The sequence below is a fragment of the Natator depressus genome, chromosome 17 (genome assembly GCF_965152275.1).
Source record: "Natator depressus isolate rNatDep1 chromosome 17, rNatDep2.hap1, whole genome shotgun sequence".
In the NCBI taxonomy this organism is placed as follows: Eukaryota; Metazoa; Chordata; order Testudines; family Cheloniidae; genus Natator; species Natator depressus.
In genome coordinates, this window is record NC_134250.1 from 12,857,690 (window position 1) to 12,875,399 (window position 17,710).

General features: G+C 41.6%; 1 protein-coding gene across 3 annotated transcripts in view; it reads right to left on the minus strand.

The window, feature by feature from the left end:
- The window catches only part of CRCP (CGRP receptor component), a 43,832-nt gene that overhangs the window by 12,446 nt on the left and 13,676 nt on the right, over positions 1–17,710 (minus strand). For all 3 annotated transcript variants that reach the window (XM_074974621.1, XM_074974622.1, XM_074974620.1), the window contains exon 4: positions 17,308–17,402. In XM_074974621.1, the coding sequence (XP_074830722.1) occupies positions 17,308–17,402 (95 nt within the window). The remainder of the gene's footprint in view (positions 1–17,307; positions 17,403–17,710) is intronic.

The window sequence follows — 17,710 nt, forward strand, 5'->3', positions numbered from 1 at the left end:
TGGAAAGAATGGAAGAAAACATATTTCAGTATTTATTTTACATCCTAGTGAAATACATATCTTCCCAACAGCTAAGCCCAAAGGTGCTGTCATATGCCACTATGTGTTTCTCACTGCTCTCAAAAGCTATATTTTATCACTCTGGTCCTATTGACCAGATCACGATATCAAAGTAGCAGTGATCTCAGCAGGCCTTAATGGCTTAGGGGAGAACCACACAGCTATATCACACTGCTAGAGATAGAACTGGTACGACTGGTGAGGGAATCTGCAGCAGTAATAAAGCCATCTTATAATAAAAGGTCTGTAGTTGTAATTTAGTAAGTTTAGATACAATGAAAATGGGAGTTAAAATAAAATTTTAACCCTCACCCCCCCTTTTGAATAAAAGTAATTGTTCAAGAACTATTTTAAAATTAGAGGAATCTCCTTTCTTTATTGCAATCTGTATTTGCCCAATATTTCATTATTGTTATTATTATTATTAACTAAAACTAGAATAAAAAAGAATCAGTTAATATTTATGGTTTTACTAGTTTGCCATCTAGGAGCAACCTCCCATTTTAAAAGGACTAAAGCTTCTTTCAAGTTATTTAATAGAATTCCAAAGAGCATTTAAATGTATATTTATAGCAACTCCAAATAGCTTCTCATCAGTTTCTCAGAACTGTAGGAGGTTTCAAGAAAGAGGAAACCTCACATTCTTCAAGAGGAAAGAGATGCCAAACTCACAGAACTGTGCTCAGATGTCTGGGCCTTTGCAACCAGCTGGTCATTGTCTGCATGCCTATGCCCTCCAGATACCAGGGAAATAAAATATTAAACGATTAAATGGTTGACTGATAAGTACCAGTCTTATCATTAACCCTCCCTCGTTCACCCACCTCCTTCTGGGTGACGATCAGCTGGTAGAAGTCCTGCTGGAGGCTGCAGCGGGTCTCGAACAGGTTTTCCTGAAGCAGAGATGCCATTTTTGGGATGCTGGCAGGAGGTAATTATGGCAGCCAGGAAGGGGCGGGCATCACAAGAGGCCACTGGGAGGCCAGCACCTTTTTAAAAGGGCTGGGTCGATATTAACGCTTTAGCCCAGCGGGGTCTTCGGTCCAGCAACAAGGAGGGTCCTGTACACCCCTTAGTTGGTAAAAACAGTCCCTCCAGCACCGCTGACCTGAGGGGAAATACTTGCACGGACCCAGGGGTGATGACCCCGGGGGAAGGATACCGCTCGCTAGGCGAAGGAATGCCTGGCAGTGCAGGGAAGCAGGACAAACAAACCGCTAGGCCAGAGGCTTCGTGGGGCGTGGCCAGCCAGGCAAGGGGAAAGCGTTTCGGCCGTGGGGGGCGGGCAGAGGCTGCGGGTCCCGTCGGGGGGTAAAGTAGCCCCTCGCCTCTGCCTGTGCCACTGGTGCTGTGGCTTCAGCTGATATTTGAAGGGAAGGGAAGCTGCTGCTGGGGTGGCACAGAGCATCTGCAGAGGCCACATTGGGACAAACTAGATACCTGGGGCCTCTTCCCCTGGGTACTGATGATGTGAGGGGGGTGCTGGGATCACTCAACTGCCCCAGGTTCTCCTGGCTAGACTTGTTGTGTCACCCCCGGTATGAGTTCAGCTGCCCTTCCCAGTCTGTCCGGGGCAAAGAGGGAGGGGAGACGCACCATTCTAGGCATCGTGAGGTCCAAATTGGTTAACCAGTTAACCGATTAAATTTTAATAGTTTAAACAGGTACTTTTTAAAATGATATTTACATCCCTTCCAGATACCATTTCAGTTTTAAATGGTCCTCAGACATAGTACCAGATTTCAAAGGCTGACAAACACCTTATAATATTTAAGGCACTTCAATGCCTTATCGCTTATGTATGCACCCTAGTAACCATTCAACAGCCAAGGCACTTACATGAGAAAACAGTGACAAGCGATGTGCTGCTCTGGTTTGTGTGCGTGCAAAAAGAGTGAACATGAAAGGAGCCTGAATGACAGCCCTGGAGACTGAAGCCCTCTGTTTATCCGAAGAACATACACAGCATAAGCAGCCGTAGTACAAACTTTTCCAGGCTGCTCCACCAATATGTCTCTACTTTGACCTGAAGGAAAAATCCCACATTCCCAAAGACAAAATGACCTGACAGGTTTTTACCATCTCTGATGTCCATGATTCTATGAACAGAGTATTCCTATGAGAGACAACATGGTTCATTCAAATCTGAACCATGCTGCTGAGGCTGAAACAACAGTGTTAATTAGGTTTGGTGATTTTTGTGATGTGGATGCATACCCATTAAGAACTCAGACTACCTCCTTATTTCACAGGAGCCTCCAAAGAGATGTCATATTCATTTCAAATCTGGCCAAAAACAATGTCCTAAAGGAGAAAGACTATCTTACCTAATTCCTTAAGCCGTTCAGTTACCATTTTTATAAAAGCACTGGAAACTGTTCTAAAATACGTCTCAACTTTAATACATTCACAATACAGTTTTTAATAATAATACACCTGTGAAATACTTTATATTTAACCATACAAAAAACTCTACATTTGCTTAATATTTGAATAATGTGAACACTATTTACTAGAACCAGTCAAAGTTTTTCAAATTTTAATGAAATTAAAAAAAAAAATCAGGACAATCTTTGATTGAAACCATTTCTACTCCACTTTTTGACCATCCCTTTCATTTTAATTTGCTCTCATATTTATAAAGAACAGAATTTATTTCCCCCGCTACCCCCACAAAACAGACACATTCACCATTCCTTAGGCAAGAATCTGGAATAAAAGATGTCTGACATCCGGATCAATTTCTGTAAATGTATAAAATTATTTTTGTTTTAAGGAACAAGACGCTTGCTTCCATTCTATAATCATCAGTATCCTTTGAATTCAGCACTTGCCAGGACAGCATGGGCATGTATGCATCCCCTTAAGTACAACTACCAAGATTTGTTCTTCAGAGGAAAGGTAAAGTGTTTTTAGAAATGCCTGTTATTGTTTCACTACTTATACAGTGGTGGTGCATATCTCATAACGTTTTACAAAACAGGTAAACATCATAGTCCCCATTTTACAGACGGGAAAATTGAGGCACTCAATGATTAATTGGCAAGAGTTCTTTTGTATGCTTTTTGTTTGAATATTTTAAGAATAAACAAAGATACCATCTCCCTTGCAATAGGGATCAGCTAGTGTCCCTAGCCTGTCCAAAAGGCCTGTCCTTCCATGGCAGTCTCTACACAGGGGTGAAGAAGAGAAATCTCTTTGCTCCACGTCCTCCCATGCAGGGTTTGCCACAATCTAACCCAATGTATCTAACCCAGTTTGTCCACTGCAGCAACTACATACTCTCTCTTCTGTCAGAGTAATTGTTCAGGGTTTTTTCCTCCCATCAATAATCCTTGTTGCAGCACAGCATTTAGCCTCTTTAATTCTGAAGTCAGACTGATTGCGCAAGAAGAAAATGATGGTTTTCAAAAGACATGCAGGAGTCAGTATTAGACTCATTCCCTGTACCCATAACTTTGCTTTGTTTTTGGAAAGTCAAGGACAAGAGTCCAATATGCTAGCTTCTGGGAACTCTGCATATACCTCCACTGTTTTTCCATATTAGCCATTTATGAAGATTTCTCTACCAATAATCCCAAACTTGTTTACAACAATACAGTGTCTGTTAAGAATGTAGCTGGATTTAGAACTGAGCTGAGGTCACATTGCTGGCTGCTTTCTGTCTAAAAGATAAAGAATTTATTTCTGTTGGAGTTCATTACTATTGTGTGCAGCTGAAGACACAGACATGTAAGAATGAATGCTGATTAAAGATACTAGCATAAAATGTTCTAATGCTACAATTAAATAGGAAAAACAATCACAGAAGGAAAAAACCTACACTCAGAAAATAATACTATAAAAAAAGCAAAACAAAAAACAAACAACCCCACCCAATCTAAAAAAGAAGTCCTGGCTCGCTTGGGGAAAAGATGGTAATCAGTGTCTTCAATTGGTATTGGATTAGGCCATGGCTCACCTGAGTAATCATATAAGATGAATTTTTCCAGAGCTGGGAAGCAGTATGGATGCAGTGGTTTGAGCACAGGCCTGAGAGATGGGCGATACCATGTTCTAATCCTGGCTTTCAATTTGGCTTGCTCTGTGCCTTGGTTTCCAGAGCTGTAAAATGGGGATAACATTTGCCTCCCTCACAGAAGAGTTGTAGAGATTCATATTTGTAAAGCATTTTGAGAAAGAAAAGCTCTATGTACCAGTTAAAATTATTTTTTTATATTAAATGACAATAGTCTAACTGCAAGTTCCTCACACTACACTCTCGGGCTATGTTTAGACCTGAGCCTTTTTAGCTGTTTCCCCCTCCCCCCATTGCTGCAAGATGCATGTTATTCAGTCCATCCAGGTGACCCAATCACCTCTATCAAGAAAAAAATCCTTGACTAAATAAAGGGAAAAAACTGTTTATATGTAAACAATGGCTCTTGTTTTTCAGGCTGGAAGGAGCAGATGTCCTTGGATTTTGACCCTCTCTGCGCTCGACTTCAAAATGAGTTTGAAAAATGTGTTTAAACAAATGTCTAGCTAGAACCAATCCTAACAAAATGCTGGCTAGCCATAGGGTCTTAGATTAGAATATTTAAATATATGTATTAGTTGTAACATGGTCTGGCCGCGTGCATATTGGTCAATCCAGTTGTGTTAGGAGCTGGTTTAGAATGATGAACCCATGTTTCAACATGGTCTCTTAACTCAGTTTAAGCCCCAGTTTGGATGAGATGGCTGCCTTGAGGTGGGAGAGTAGTTGCCAAGGTTGCATTTAAAAGCATCTTTTAGCTTTTGAACAAGTTTTATTCTAGAAAGTAAAGTTATAATAAAAGGGGCAAGGAACTTAATACAGAAAAAACAACAGCTGGAATCAGGTGAGTAAGTAAGATGTCAAGGTTTCCATTGCAAACATATAATTCTGAAAAATACACAGGTTTAACAATCTAATTTATAGCATCTAGCCAAAAAGAAGTCACTAAAAGTTGTACCCTGCACCGAACAGAATGGCATGAGGATATATTTTAAGAAAACTAAACAAAATGGTGGATCAAAATATTACCAGAAAGCAGAAGCTGTTTTGGAAAGCCATTTTTGCTCCGCAAGTAAAAACTCTATTAATGGGGAGATTGGGTTTTGACAAACCATCTTTAGCATGTCGGTTTTCCAACTAATATTGATATCTGTAACATTTAGAATTATTTATTCCCCCAAACAATGCAGAGCAATAGGTTCCATCTCCTTGAACCTGTCAGGAAATAAGGATGTTTTAAAAATACAGCTGTTTGAAGAAAATTCTGTGAAAAACAAAAATCCCTCATCAGTTCTTCCCAGAGGTACATAATTCATTATGGAAAAGAAAAACCTAGTATGGTTTTTCTCAGTTTTTACTAAATAATTATTCACTAAGGAGAACATAATCATAATAGTTTTTGTTTGTTTTTTCCCCAATTATGCCTTGAATATTGGTCACATACCAAAGCTGTCATCCCGAATATTAAAGATTTTATAAATTTCAGTCTTATTTATCTAGATTCTTCTAGAACAATTTTAAAAGACACAGATCTCCAGTTAACAGTACCGTGTTATTGGCAGAACAGGCAACAACAACAACTATAGACAAATGTACATCATAACTAGAACCATCTAATGTGATCAGTAAGCAGAAATACTCATCATTCCTTGAGACAAGGAATATAGGTTCCAAGAGTGTAAAGCAAGGTCATCTCTCAAAGGGTGTTTTGACTTAAATGTCATCAATAGAAAACATAATAACCTATAATGTAGTTTTTTAGAAGGCTTATCAGCAATGCAATATAATCTCAATGAGAAATGCTTCAACAAAAGATGAAATCATACAGACTGTTCTCAGTTTCCAAAATTTATGTGCAGAAAAATGAGGGGATAATTTACAAGAGGAAAATGTAGCAAGTCATTAAAAACATTTTATCTGGGCAATTTCATTGAGCTTTTGATCATAGTGCTTCCTTGCAGAAAAATGACTAAGTGCATCAAAAAAGCATTAGCAGCAGGGTACAAAAATCAAAAAGCAACATGAACAGTTTGCATGTCTTTTTTCATCCTAAGATGCCTGAACAGGTCCTACCAGGTTATAAACTGCAAATACTAATTTATACTGAAAAAAATTAGAAATCTCAGGCATGAGTGTTAATGTCTTTCAAACACTGGATATTTAAGATTGCAAACAATGCATTTGAAAAAAATATACAGGGCTTCAACTGAAGACACAAAGAAAAATATGAAAAGTTACAGAGGTAGCTATTTGATTATCGGTAATTAGTCATCTATTTACTGATTGACCTACATACTGTTCTGACCGTCAGAATTGTAGGTTATCTTCTGTTGGTGAAGCATTTCAAGATGATACTGGTTGGGTTGATCGTGTGTGTGTGTGTGTGTGTGTGTGTGTGTGTGTGTGTGTGTGTGTGTGTGTGTGTGTGTGTGTGTGTGTGTGTGTGTGTGTGTGTGTGTGTGTGTGTGTGTGTGTGTGTGTGTGTGTGTGTGTGTGTGTGTGTAATATTTGTTCCCATGGTTATTTTTCATTCAGCAACCTACAGCGAGAACATGTTCTCTGATAACTCTTTGTTTAGGAAATATCCAGAGGCAGGGATTTGTTTAACAAATAATCAGCATGCACAGAAGTGTAATAAATATAGCTGCATCTTATTGCATGGGAGGTCCACGTTAGCAGTTCCCTCTCCTGTTTGCACAGATGTACTCTAAGGGTATGTCTACACTACAGCAGCTTCTGTAGAAAAGCTACAGCCTGCAGCTGGGCTGCTGTAGTACAAACACTCCCTACATTGACAGAAGGGGGTTTTCCATTGACGAAGGTAATCCACCTCTCTGAGAGGAGGTAACTAGGTCTCTGTATACACCGGAAGTTAGGTTGACCTAACTATAGTGCTCAGGAGGCAAAATTTTTCACAGTGTGAGTGACAAAGATAGGTGGACCTAAGAGTTAGGTGTAGACCAGCCTAAGTGTGAGCTGTGAGAACACCACAGGGGCTGTAAATATGAAAGCTCCTCTTTCCTCTGTATAAACAGCAAGCCGCTGACCTCCCTTTCCCCAAACTGAGTGGTACAGACAGAGGAGAACTCTCCTTTTCTCTTGCATGCCACTGCAAGACTGGGGAACTATTAGCACTTCCTTCTCCACTTGTACATTGCTTCCAAGGTTTAAATTTCCATCAAGGGATAAAAAGCAGGATTGGACTTTTAAAAAGGCAGTTCAAAGATCTAAAATTTTAACAGTGTGGCTTCTTTCTGTACCTATGATGTCAGTCCTGCAGCATGCAAGGGAAGATAGAAAAAAATTCATGTATGCCGTGGCGGAACAAGAACCCACAGCCCCATGACACTAGCAATAGGTAGGCTACCCCCTATTCACTATATAAGCAGGGAGTGAACAGCCACTGTGTTGTTTTAGAGCAAAGAGCTCAGAAACTGATCTGCTCCCATCTAAGACAATGTCAAAAAACTCTCACAGATGTCATTCACATAGGATCATGCCCTACAAGTGTACGTAGGGTTCCTTGCTAGCATATACACACTCACACACAGAACTTGATTATTATAAACTCGATCAAAAATAATCTTCACAAGAGGCCAGTGTTGCCAGCCTCAGTCTGAGCCCACAATTAATGCTGCCTTTGCATGAACATGAATACACAGCAAAGAATTTAGGGTCTGAGTTGAACTCATGGTTAGTTATATCAGACAAGAACTTTGAGCCAGGAACTTTGGAACTCAGGTCAACCCATCTTTAAATTCCTATAGCATACCTAGTTTAGGCAGCACATGCCCTAACTAAGATATCTAATTAACAGCACACTGTTGCAATGCCTCTGCAGATTTAAGTCCTATTGTGGATGCTACAAAAACAACAAATACGTAAGTATTATGGTGAAAATTAAAGTGGGAGCACCAACTTTGATCAATAGCAAACCAAATGAATTTTGCACATTTACACTTTTAACCAACTCCTTGTAATCAAACGTTAACTTTCATACAGATATTTTAAGTAGTGAGAATAAAACAGTTACTCACTTTCTCGTAACTATTGTTCTTCGAGATGTGTTGTTCATGTCCATTCCAAGCAGGTGTGTGCGTGCCGCGTGCACGCCAGGCAGAAGATTTTCCCCCTAGCAGCGTCTGTAGGATTGGCCTGGGTGCCCCCTGGAGTGAGGACGAGGACCCAGTTCACTGCCTTCGGCCCCACCGAGGTCCCTTGGCTATACGAAGTTGCAGGCCTCCTGTCGAGTAGACCTTCCGGCCAAACAGGTCCAGTTTCTTGGCATCCCTGTTTTTAGATGGGGTGGATCCTTGCCACAAGTTTTTAGATGTTTCGGTTATCCACTTGATAAATGGCAATGCAACCCTGGATGGGCTGGAGGGAGCCAAGATGTCTATGACAGGGTCTAAATCCTCTTCCACCTCCTCTGCCTGAATCCCCAGGCTTTGGGTGGCCCGCCTCAAAAGCTGTTGAAGAACCCGGTTGTCCTCCAAAGCTAGGGCCGTCGAAGTCCCTGTGACCACTTCATCGGGTGAGGACGAGGGCCCAGTTCATTGCCTTTGGCCCCCCCCGGGGTCCCTTGGCACGCGGCACTCGGGCTGTGGAGCTGGTACCGATGAAGAACTCTGCGCCACAGCCAGTGCCGGGGCAGATAAATCCGGCGGGACTGAGACCATCGGGGTCAGTAGGGACGGAGCTGAGGCTTCCACCGGTGCCGTCACCTGGAGAGCCGGTGCCGGAGCTGGCTGAGGTATCAGTGGCGAAACCATGGGAGTCGGTGGGGCCACTCTGCCTGAGGGAAATGCCATCATCGGCAGTGCCGGTGCTGACTGTGGCACGAACGATGCCAAGGACACCGACACCGTTCTGGAGCGCGGACCAGGGTGTCCAGAAGGGCCATTGAGCAGGTGGTTGCCACTGTTGCTGCCATGGTGCCAGGTATGGTTGGTGACTGTGCTGGGACCTGGACCTTCTGCTCCACAATCTGATAGATCGAGCTGAGTCCACCTCCGACTGAGAGGTCTCCAAATAAGAAGACCATAGAGGAGCAGTCCCCTGGGTGGCCAACGAACGACGACTCAATTCCGGGGAGCGGTGCACTTCCGACGGGCCATCATGGTTGGCTTACCCCTGGAGTGGAACAGGGGGCGTACGGTCGCCGGAGATTTGTCCCTCCTTTTGGGGGTGGGGGGGGACGGCACCGGGAGGCGCATCAGGTCTGTTGCCGCCTTGAATGGTGGTTATATGTCCACCAGATGGTCCGGGGACCGGGGCAGGAGTCAACGAAACCCTGGGTGCACGCCGCGTGCACGCCAGCCGGAAGATTTTTCCCCTAGCACGCGGACACCTGCTTGGAATGGACATGAACAATCACTCGAAGAAGAACTCTAGGTTGTCCTTTTCAAGTTCTCCACATTCTCATGGGAAAAAAAATCTAGTACAACTGTTGTACAGCAGGTCTGAGCTCTGGTAGTCTCCTCTTGCAACACAGGTGGAGATCTACACAAGTGGGCAGAGTAGCCTAACAGCGCCAAGGTCCAACATTCAGAGCTAAAAATCAAAATTTCCTCCCGCTGCATGGAGGCAGATTTATACTTAAGGAACATGATTTTTCTAGCTGCTAGAAGAAAAATCATATTGTGGCATATGCTACCACTACTTTATATTTTATCACATGCTTCAAACTCATAGGGTTAAATCCGATCCTCCTACTTCAGCCAAGACTCCCCACTAGGCCTCTGGCTGGAATGAAGATTACAGGAATTGCTCTATAGATAATACGCCTAATTACGATTGCACTGAAGCATGGGAAGTACAATGGATATTTTTCAGGAAGCTAGAAAATTATGCCGTTACTTAAATGGTACCATTTTGTCTTCCAGGAAATGTTTTCATTCTGAAAACTCTGGAGGAGATAGCAGTGACAAAACACGCAGCCCGCCCTTAAACATTTTAAGGGTTTTGCTTTGTTATAGTTTTTGTCAACGACAAGGGAAAAGTAAAATCAGGATGAAATACATTTTAAAGTGCTACTGATCTTCAGATCCAAATTTCTTTGAATTTGTCGGTTTAAAAACTAAAAGGATAATGTCTGGGTCCTAACTGTAATATACTTTCAAATCTTTAGGTCCACCTGATATCTAAAAATTGATTCTCCCAAAATAAAAGTTACATAGGTAATACAGGCAAGAAAAAGTGAGAGAACAGTCAGTTTTGATTTAAACTCAATTACAAACCATAAGATTGATACATGCTCTTTTAAGTGAAGTGGCATTAACAACCACACAGAAAAATATCAGATCCTTCTAAAGAGGACTAGGCCTGGAAAATTAATCTAGAGTGCCGCACAGTATCTTCCCCTTGTTGCCTAATTTTATTGTTTATTTTAATAAAGGTTATAGGCTCGCCAATTGATCTGATCAGAACTTAATAAGGTTCTTGTCCCAGAATCAGGCTACACAGAGTCTTGCAACGACCCTTGGGACGTATGACAAGGACACTCATGCTGGGAACAAAATACAATAAAAGACTTTTATTGATATAAATGGAATAGTAATCAAATGGAAAAGTAATCAATCAGAATTAAAATGGAAATAATACTGTTCTCTCTTAGAGGTACATGTGATATCATTTACGATAAAACTTCCTAGGTTAACATACTCACACCCTTCCTTGATAACCTGGTAGTAAGAGGCAAAGGACTAGCCTCGACAGTGGCATGCCAAAAGAGTCCAATGGTCCAGGTTCCTCAATTCTCAAGTGGAAGATTAAAAACTTAGAACAGAGGTGGGCCAACTACAGCCCGGGAGCCACATCTGGCCTTTCAGATGTTTTAATCCAGCCCTCGAACTCCCGCCGGGGAGTGGGGTCCAGGGCTTGCCCTGCTCTGGCGCTCCCACGTGCCTTACCTCTGCACGGTTCCTGGAAGCAGCGGCATGTCCCCCCTCCAGCTCCTACGTGAAGGAGAAGCCAGGGAGCTCTGCTCCACACACTGCCCCCACCCCATTTGCTGGGAACTGCCTGGCTGCGCCTCCGAGTAGGAGTTGGAGGAGGGACATGCCACTGCTTCCGGGAGCTGCTTGAGGTAAGCGCCGCCCAGAGTCTGCACCCGTGACCCCGCTCCCACGCCCCAACCCTCTGCCCCAGCCCTGATCCCCCTCCCACCCTCCGAACCCCTCGGTCCCAGCCCTGAGCCCCCCCGACACCCTAAACCCCTCATCGCCAGCCCCATCCCACAGCCCACACCCCCAGATGGAGCCCTCACCCCCTCCTGCACCCCAACCCCCAATTTCATGAGCATTCATGGCCAGCCATACAATTTCCATACCCAGATGTGGCCCTCAAGGCCAAAAAGTTTGTCCATCCCTGACTTAGGAGAAGCTAGAGAGCTAGAAAGCTATAAGACCACCCAAGAAAAACTAAACTAAAACCTAACTAAACATGGTGATTTGCCCCTCTTCTAGCGCCTGAGCACTATGTACCCACCTTCCATGTCCAAATTTAATTTCCTCACCCACATACTATGAGGTATGCTTACTCTATAGGCTGACATATTCATACGTATTAACGACAATTAACTCATTCTCACATCCGTTATTTCTGGCCTGAACCGGTGGTTGTTATTTCCATGTTCTTTGTGGTGTACCCATTAAGTGCATAGAAGGCAATCAGTAGGCCACTTATCTATGTCAAAGGTCACAAACATATGTATGCTAACCTGCTTTAGCTCATACTGGATGTGGCCTGTAGGTTCCTTGAGTTACTGCCAAAATACTCAAATACAAAGCTATAAATCTATTCTCAACAAACCCATAAGAAAGGGAATAACAAAGCAAGCAAGCAGGCTAGACCTCATATTTCCAAATACAACACTGCTGGATTTGCTAACGAACTAATGAATTAATTAAAGCATAAGACCTCAACAAGGTAGTTATATAATTTACTGTGATGTTAGCTTATAGCTTTTTTTACTTTTAAATTCTCTGTTCCAAGCCTTGAATTTCATCCAATGCTGCTGAGGCCCAAGTATGGCTACATCTCATGTCAGACGGTATCAGTGAGTTAGGTATTTGCATGGCTTTGAAAAACTGCCCGTTGGCAAGCCAATTAGCTGAAAGCACTAAAAACTGGAGGTTTTAAATTGTTTTAGTATATTTTACTACTTTGTTCTCTCTTTAAGAGAGGATTGAAAAATAAACTTACAGGGGTCACTAAACGCCCAACAAGTGTGTTTTGGAAAATGCATCAACATCACTGAGCACAGCAGCAATAATGAGAAACTTAGATCAGATCAGACCACCGGTCCCGCAAGGCCACTATGAGGAATCAGAAAAGGCTTGTGGCAGTTATTTTACTGGGATCACACCATACGCCAGCATTAAAATGCTTTGAACTATAAAACTATTACAAGAAATTAGGACACGATGACTGGCCATAAGGGCAATGCGCTTCCATGGCTACTCATCTTGTTGGTTTGCAGAGGGAAGGCAGAATAAAAATAATTTACTTGATAGAGGCCTATTTCTTCATGCAGCGCTGCCTGAAGCAGTAGGTTAGGTGGTTCTCCATAGACAGCCACTGAGCTAACAAACCTATCTAAAATTCTGCTATATAGCAGCTCCCCCTAGTGTTCAATAGGTGCAACAACAAATGGAAAAAGAGTTTCTCATTCTCACATAGTTCTATTGAATTGCATACCTTAGTTCTTCCTGTGCCATTGACGCATCAGACGGTACAGTTCCTCCACTGACTAAGTCATTTGCCAGTTATGGTACTTCTTCCCTGGTGATACCAGCACATCCAAGATCCTCCTGTCACTGTCTTCTGCCAGATCTTCCTTATCCTTTCTCACCTTCTCTTCCCTCCCTCTAATACCCAGCTGAATGTTTGCTTAGTGTGTCTCCCAACTTCCATACGATGTACCTCTCCCAACCATCTGAGCCTTCTTTCTTTGATGATATTTTCTAACATGTCCTGCTCTGTCATCTCCCTTCCTCTCATGTTTGTTATTTTATTTTTCTATAAAATGTATTCTCTCTTCCGCAGCCATCTGTGATGAGAAGCCTCCAATCTCTGTCATTGGCCAAGTCTCTGCTCCATACGGTAACATGCTCAGTACAATCACATGGTATCATCTTCTCTTTAGTTTGATGGGGAGACCTCTGTTTGACCAGATGTTGTTCATCCTTTCAAAATGTGATGTTTGCTTTTCCTCATCTTGTATGAATATCTTTATCACAGACACCTTCAAACATCACCACACTGCCCAGATAGCAGAACTCTTTTGACCTGTTTAATTTCTTTTCAATCCACATACACTTTTGCATCTGTTATCCAGTTTCTTACCTTCATAATCTTGATTTTCTCAGCATTTATTTTCAATCCCATTTTTGTTGCTTCCTATTCTACCTCTGAAGTAAGATCATTTTTGTTCCACATCATACTTAGTAAAGCAATATCATTGGCAAAGTCAAGATCACATAACTCATCTCCACTAACCCATTTTACACCATCCACAATGCCTTGTGTTGTCTGTTTAGTCACCCAATTTATTGCTAATGCAAAGAGGACTGGTGATAACTCACACCCTTATCTAATTCTAGTCACAATATCAAACTACTCACCCAGAACTTTATCCAATCTTACTGCACATCTACTTCCATCATACAAACTCCTCATTATGTTGATCAGCTTGTCTGATATCCCACAGCTTCTAGCAATATTCCACAGAGTCTCTCTGTGACACTATCAAATGCTTTTTAAAGTCAATACAGTTGATTAAGATCCATTTTTACCAAATAGTAGCTTTTTCGATGATCTGCAGAAGAGTGAATACCTGTTCACCACATAATCTACCTGGACAGTACCCAGCCTGTTCTTCTCGTAATATTTCATTCACTGAGGTCTTCATTCTATTCATCATGACAGTAGTCGATACTTTCCCAGGGATTGATAGTAATACAATACCTCTTCAGTTCACACATTAAGTAAAGATCACCCTTTTTTGGCAATGGTACAAAATACAGGTGAAAGAACTAGCGCCACAAGACTGCCACGCACACCTTTTTATTGTCCTCATGTTAAACAGATATATTAAAGGCCCAAAACACGAACTATTGACTAAACCTGTGAACTAGTAACAGAGGCTGAGACATATAAGATTTTTAAAATAAGTCTTCTAGATAAAAATCTGTCAATCATTCACTCTTCAATCCTCTTCCTGGATTAGGATCAGATGGGAGAGTAAAGAACAGCTCAATTTTACCAAAACAGGAACCAGTGCAGCCGACTGGGGATGTACAATAAGAAGTATCTTGTAAGGAGAGTGAAAAAACAGCAAATACTGTTAAGGAATCTTAGTTGCTCACTGGTTATTAACACTATGGTTACATGGTTAAAGAGGCAAATGCTCTCCTAATAAAATAATACTGTGGATTTCTTTTAAAATAGAGTAATATATTTAACAAAGTTATTTCTCCTTATAGAATCGTGGAAGTTAAGAGAGAAGATTAATCAGATTGAATCCGTTCTCTTACAAGTGCAACATCACCATATGCTTTCTATGTTTTGGCGAAAGTTGGAGAAGTGGCTGCCAGATGTGATCTGGTAAATCTGGCCTGGACAAAATGAATAGAAAAGATCAGAGGGGAAACAAGTCCCAAGAGCATGCAAAAACAGAACTTGAATGACTTTTTTTGTAGGAGTAGCAGTGTAAACCCTGAAGTCCTATTCACATTCCAACTCAGACAATTATTCTGGGTGGGATTCTCAACAATGCCTAAGTGATTTAGCAGCAAAAATCCCATTGACTTTTAATGAGACTTGTGCTCATGCTGGTGCTTTTGAAAATCCCAGCTATCCTGCCTTACTAAAGTTCCCCAGCATTTTCCTTTTGGTACAGCATTCTTTCTTCCTATCATAGATTATTTGTATTATCAAAGTGCTTAGGAGTCTCAGCCACGGACCAGGGCCCCATTGTGCTACCCGCTGTACAAATACAGAACAGACGGACAGCTCCTCCAAACTTTACAATCTAAGTACAGGACAAGAGACAACAGATGGATACGGACAGATGGGGGAGCACAAGGAAACAATGAGACAATATTGGTAAGCATGACAGGCAGTGGTCTCAGCTCACTAGTACCCTGACCACTGTCAAGTTTTTTGTAGGCATCACAACAGAGGAGCGTTTTGAGACAGGATTTGAAGGAGGATAATGAAGTAGCTTTGCTGATGTTCATCCGGAGCTTCTCCAAGTGCGAGGGGCAGCATCGGAGAAATCACTTGTTTGAAAATTTAACGAGTGGGTTATGGAAGCTGGCATCATGGGCTGATTGGAGGCAGAAGTCAATTTTTTGATAGCAAATGAAAGATGATAGGCAGGGTGGAGCTAGGTCAAGAAGGGCCATGATTGTCATTCAACACATGTTAAACAGTCATAGTCCACCTGAGAAATACTGTATTTCAGCGCAGGGAGAAATGTACACTATATAATTCAGTGCCACTTGCTGCCTACACAAGAAAATGCCTGCCATGGGGATTTCAGGAAAAACTCTCTCACTTTCAGTGTCAGCTCTTTATAGTAAAGACTTTTCTCATACACACTAATACTTCAGTGTCAGACCTGGAAGGGATTAGGAGAGCTTGTCTGAATGCCTGAAGGTGAAATTGTCCTCCTAGATTATGTAATTTGCTCAGAAATCCCTAGAGTGCTTTCAATTTTGTTGCATGAATGTGGTTTACAGGATCTATGTAAAGTACTCCATTGTAAGATACAATGCTGGCATACTATCTGGGCAATTAATGTTGACTACCATTGAAATGAATAAAAGCAGCAATGTTTGAGTTAGGTGGCTTCTCAGTACTAGTACCTCAATGTCAACACTGAGAGTGATGCTAAATGATCAGCAAAATGTCACTAACACTCTGGGCACAAGACACATGGGTTGAATGAATTTTCTTTCTGCCCAACTTACTGCTGTTTCCAGAGAAGTAAGCATTTCCCTTGTAGTACTGTATACGACAGATAATCTTAACTTGTGTCTTTTTGGGACAGAACCAAGTTAGTCTTCTCCCCAGAGCAAGATTTCTTTACGCAATCTCCAGAGGAGAAAAAAGTAGTCAGAGAATCCACGGGGAGTACACTGTTCCCTTGTGGAGTTAAGCGAGTGGTTTAGAAACAACTGAGCCTTTGTGAAAAGCTGTGTTAGAAAAAGGAAGGATGGAAAAAGAGAACAGATTAAAGCTATGCAGAGGGGGAAAATTGACTCACTCCTCCCAGTTCTCATGAGCTTAAAAATGTATGACAGGCTTAAAAATGTATGACAGGCTTCACTCACAGTTTGATGAGGTGTGCAGGAGACCTAGGCATTTCAGGCACTAGGAACACCCATTCACACTAATGCCTAAGAGAAAAAATGTTTTTGAAGCTTGTTGGAAGTATGAGGGAAGCCAGTCAAACTTCCACTCTGAATTCCCCAGAAGAGACTAAGGCTGTTGTCTGGGTGTTGATTCAAGTGAACACATACACATTTCCTGAAAATCACAGAGGACACACCTTTAGTGTCCAAGGAAAACAGAGGGGGAAAAGAAGTATTTTAATTTGCTGAACATTAATTAATTAGAGGGTACAATTCTGGGAAGCTGCTGAGCATCTACAACTCACAGACTCAGGTAAGAATTAGTTTCTTCAACAGATTACACATTTCCCATACATCTCTTTGGGGACCTTATTTTCAGTCACACTATTATGCCTATTCTTTGCCGGGGAGACATCAGCTTTTTTTAGGAATGGATTTATTTTTCTGAGGATAGAAATGAGCAAGATGACTCAACACACTGAGGTTTCTCTTAGTGTCCCTTTTTATTTTGCTGAAAATCCATCCACCTCACACAGTTTCTACCTCAGCAAACATATTTTTTAAAACTTCTTTGCATTTTGACTATGAGAACTCATGCTGAACACTATAAGGTAAATACAGGCAAACAGTTTGAGAAAATTTTGGTAAACAGCATCCAATTAAACCAAATGTGCATGTGTGTACGTGTTCATCTGAAAAAAAGGATGGTTAGACAGAGAATTTTAGTTTTGTCCTTCATTTTTCCGTGAACTGGGTTAGACAAGTTAAGCAAAAGCAGACAAATTATTAAATTATTTTTATGAAGAACTGGTTTTGCATATTCTCATGCACTCATATACACATACTCAAAAGGAGATCTTTACTTACTTGGTTAGTTTATGGCCTTTCATTGCTATGAGGAAATCTCTCACAATCTCAGGACTTTGGAATCTGCATGGTGTTTTGGATATGTATTTCAATGTCTGCACAGAAGTTGGAAAAAAACAAGTTACTCCACATTTATTTTTGCTTTATGAGTCATATGAGATCTCTATGAAACAAGTTATTTTGTGAAAAATCTCCACACTCCTTTTGAGAGAAGTCTGAATGGGGAACTTAGTTCTTTAACCTCGTTCAGAAGGTGGAATGTGCTGTCATAACTGGCACAGTCATTTGGATTTCCCTTGATTCACGAAGACCCTATTCATTTCTGCTCTGAAAGTATAAGCAACAGGCAGTACCTAAAAAAGTAATTATGTGATGGCAATTATGCCAGCACTTATCTAGGAAA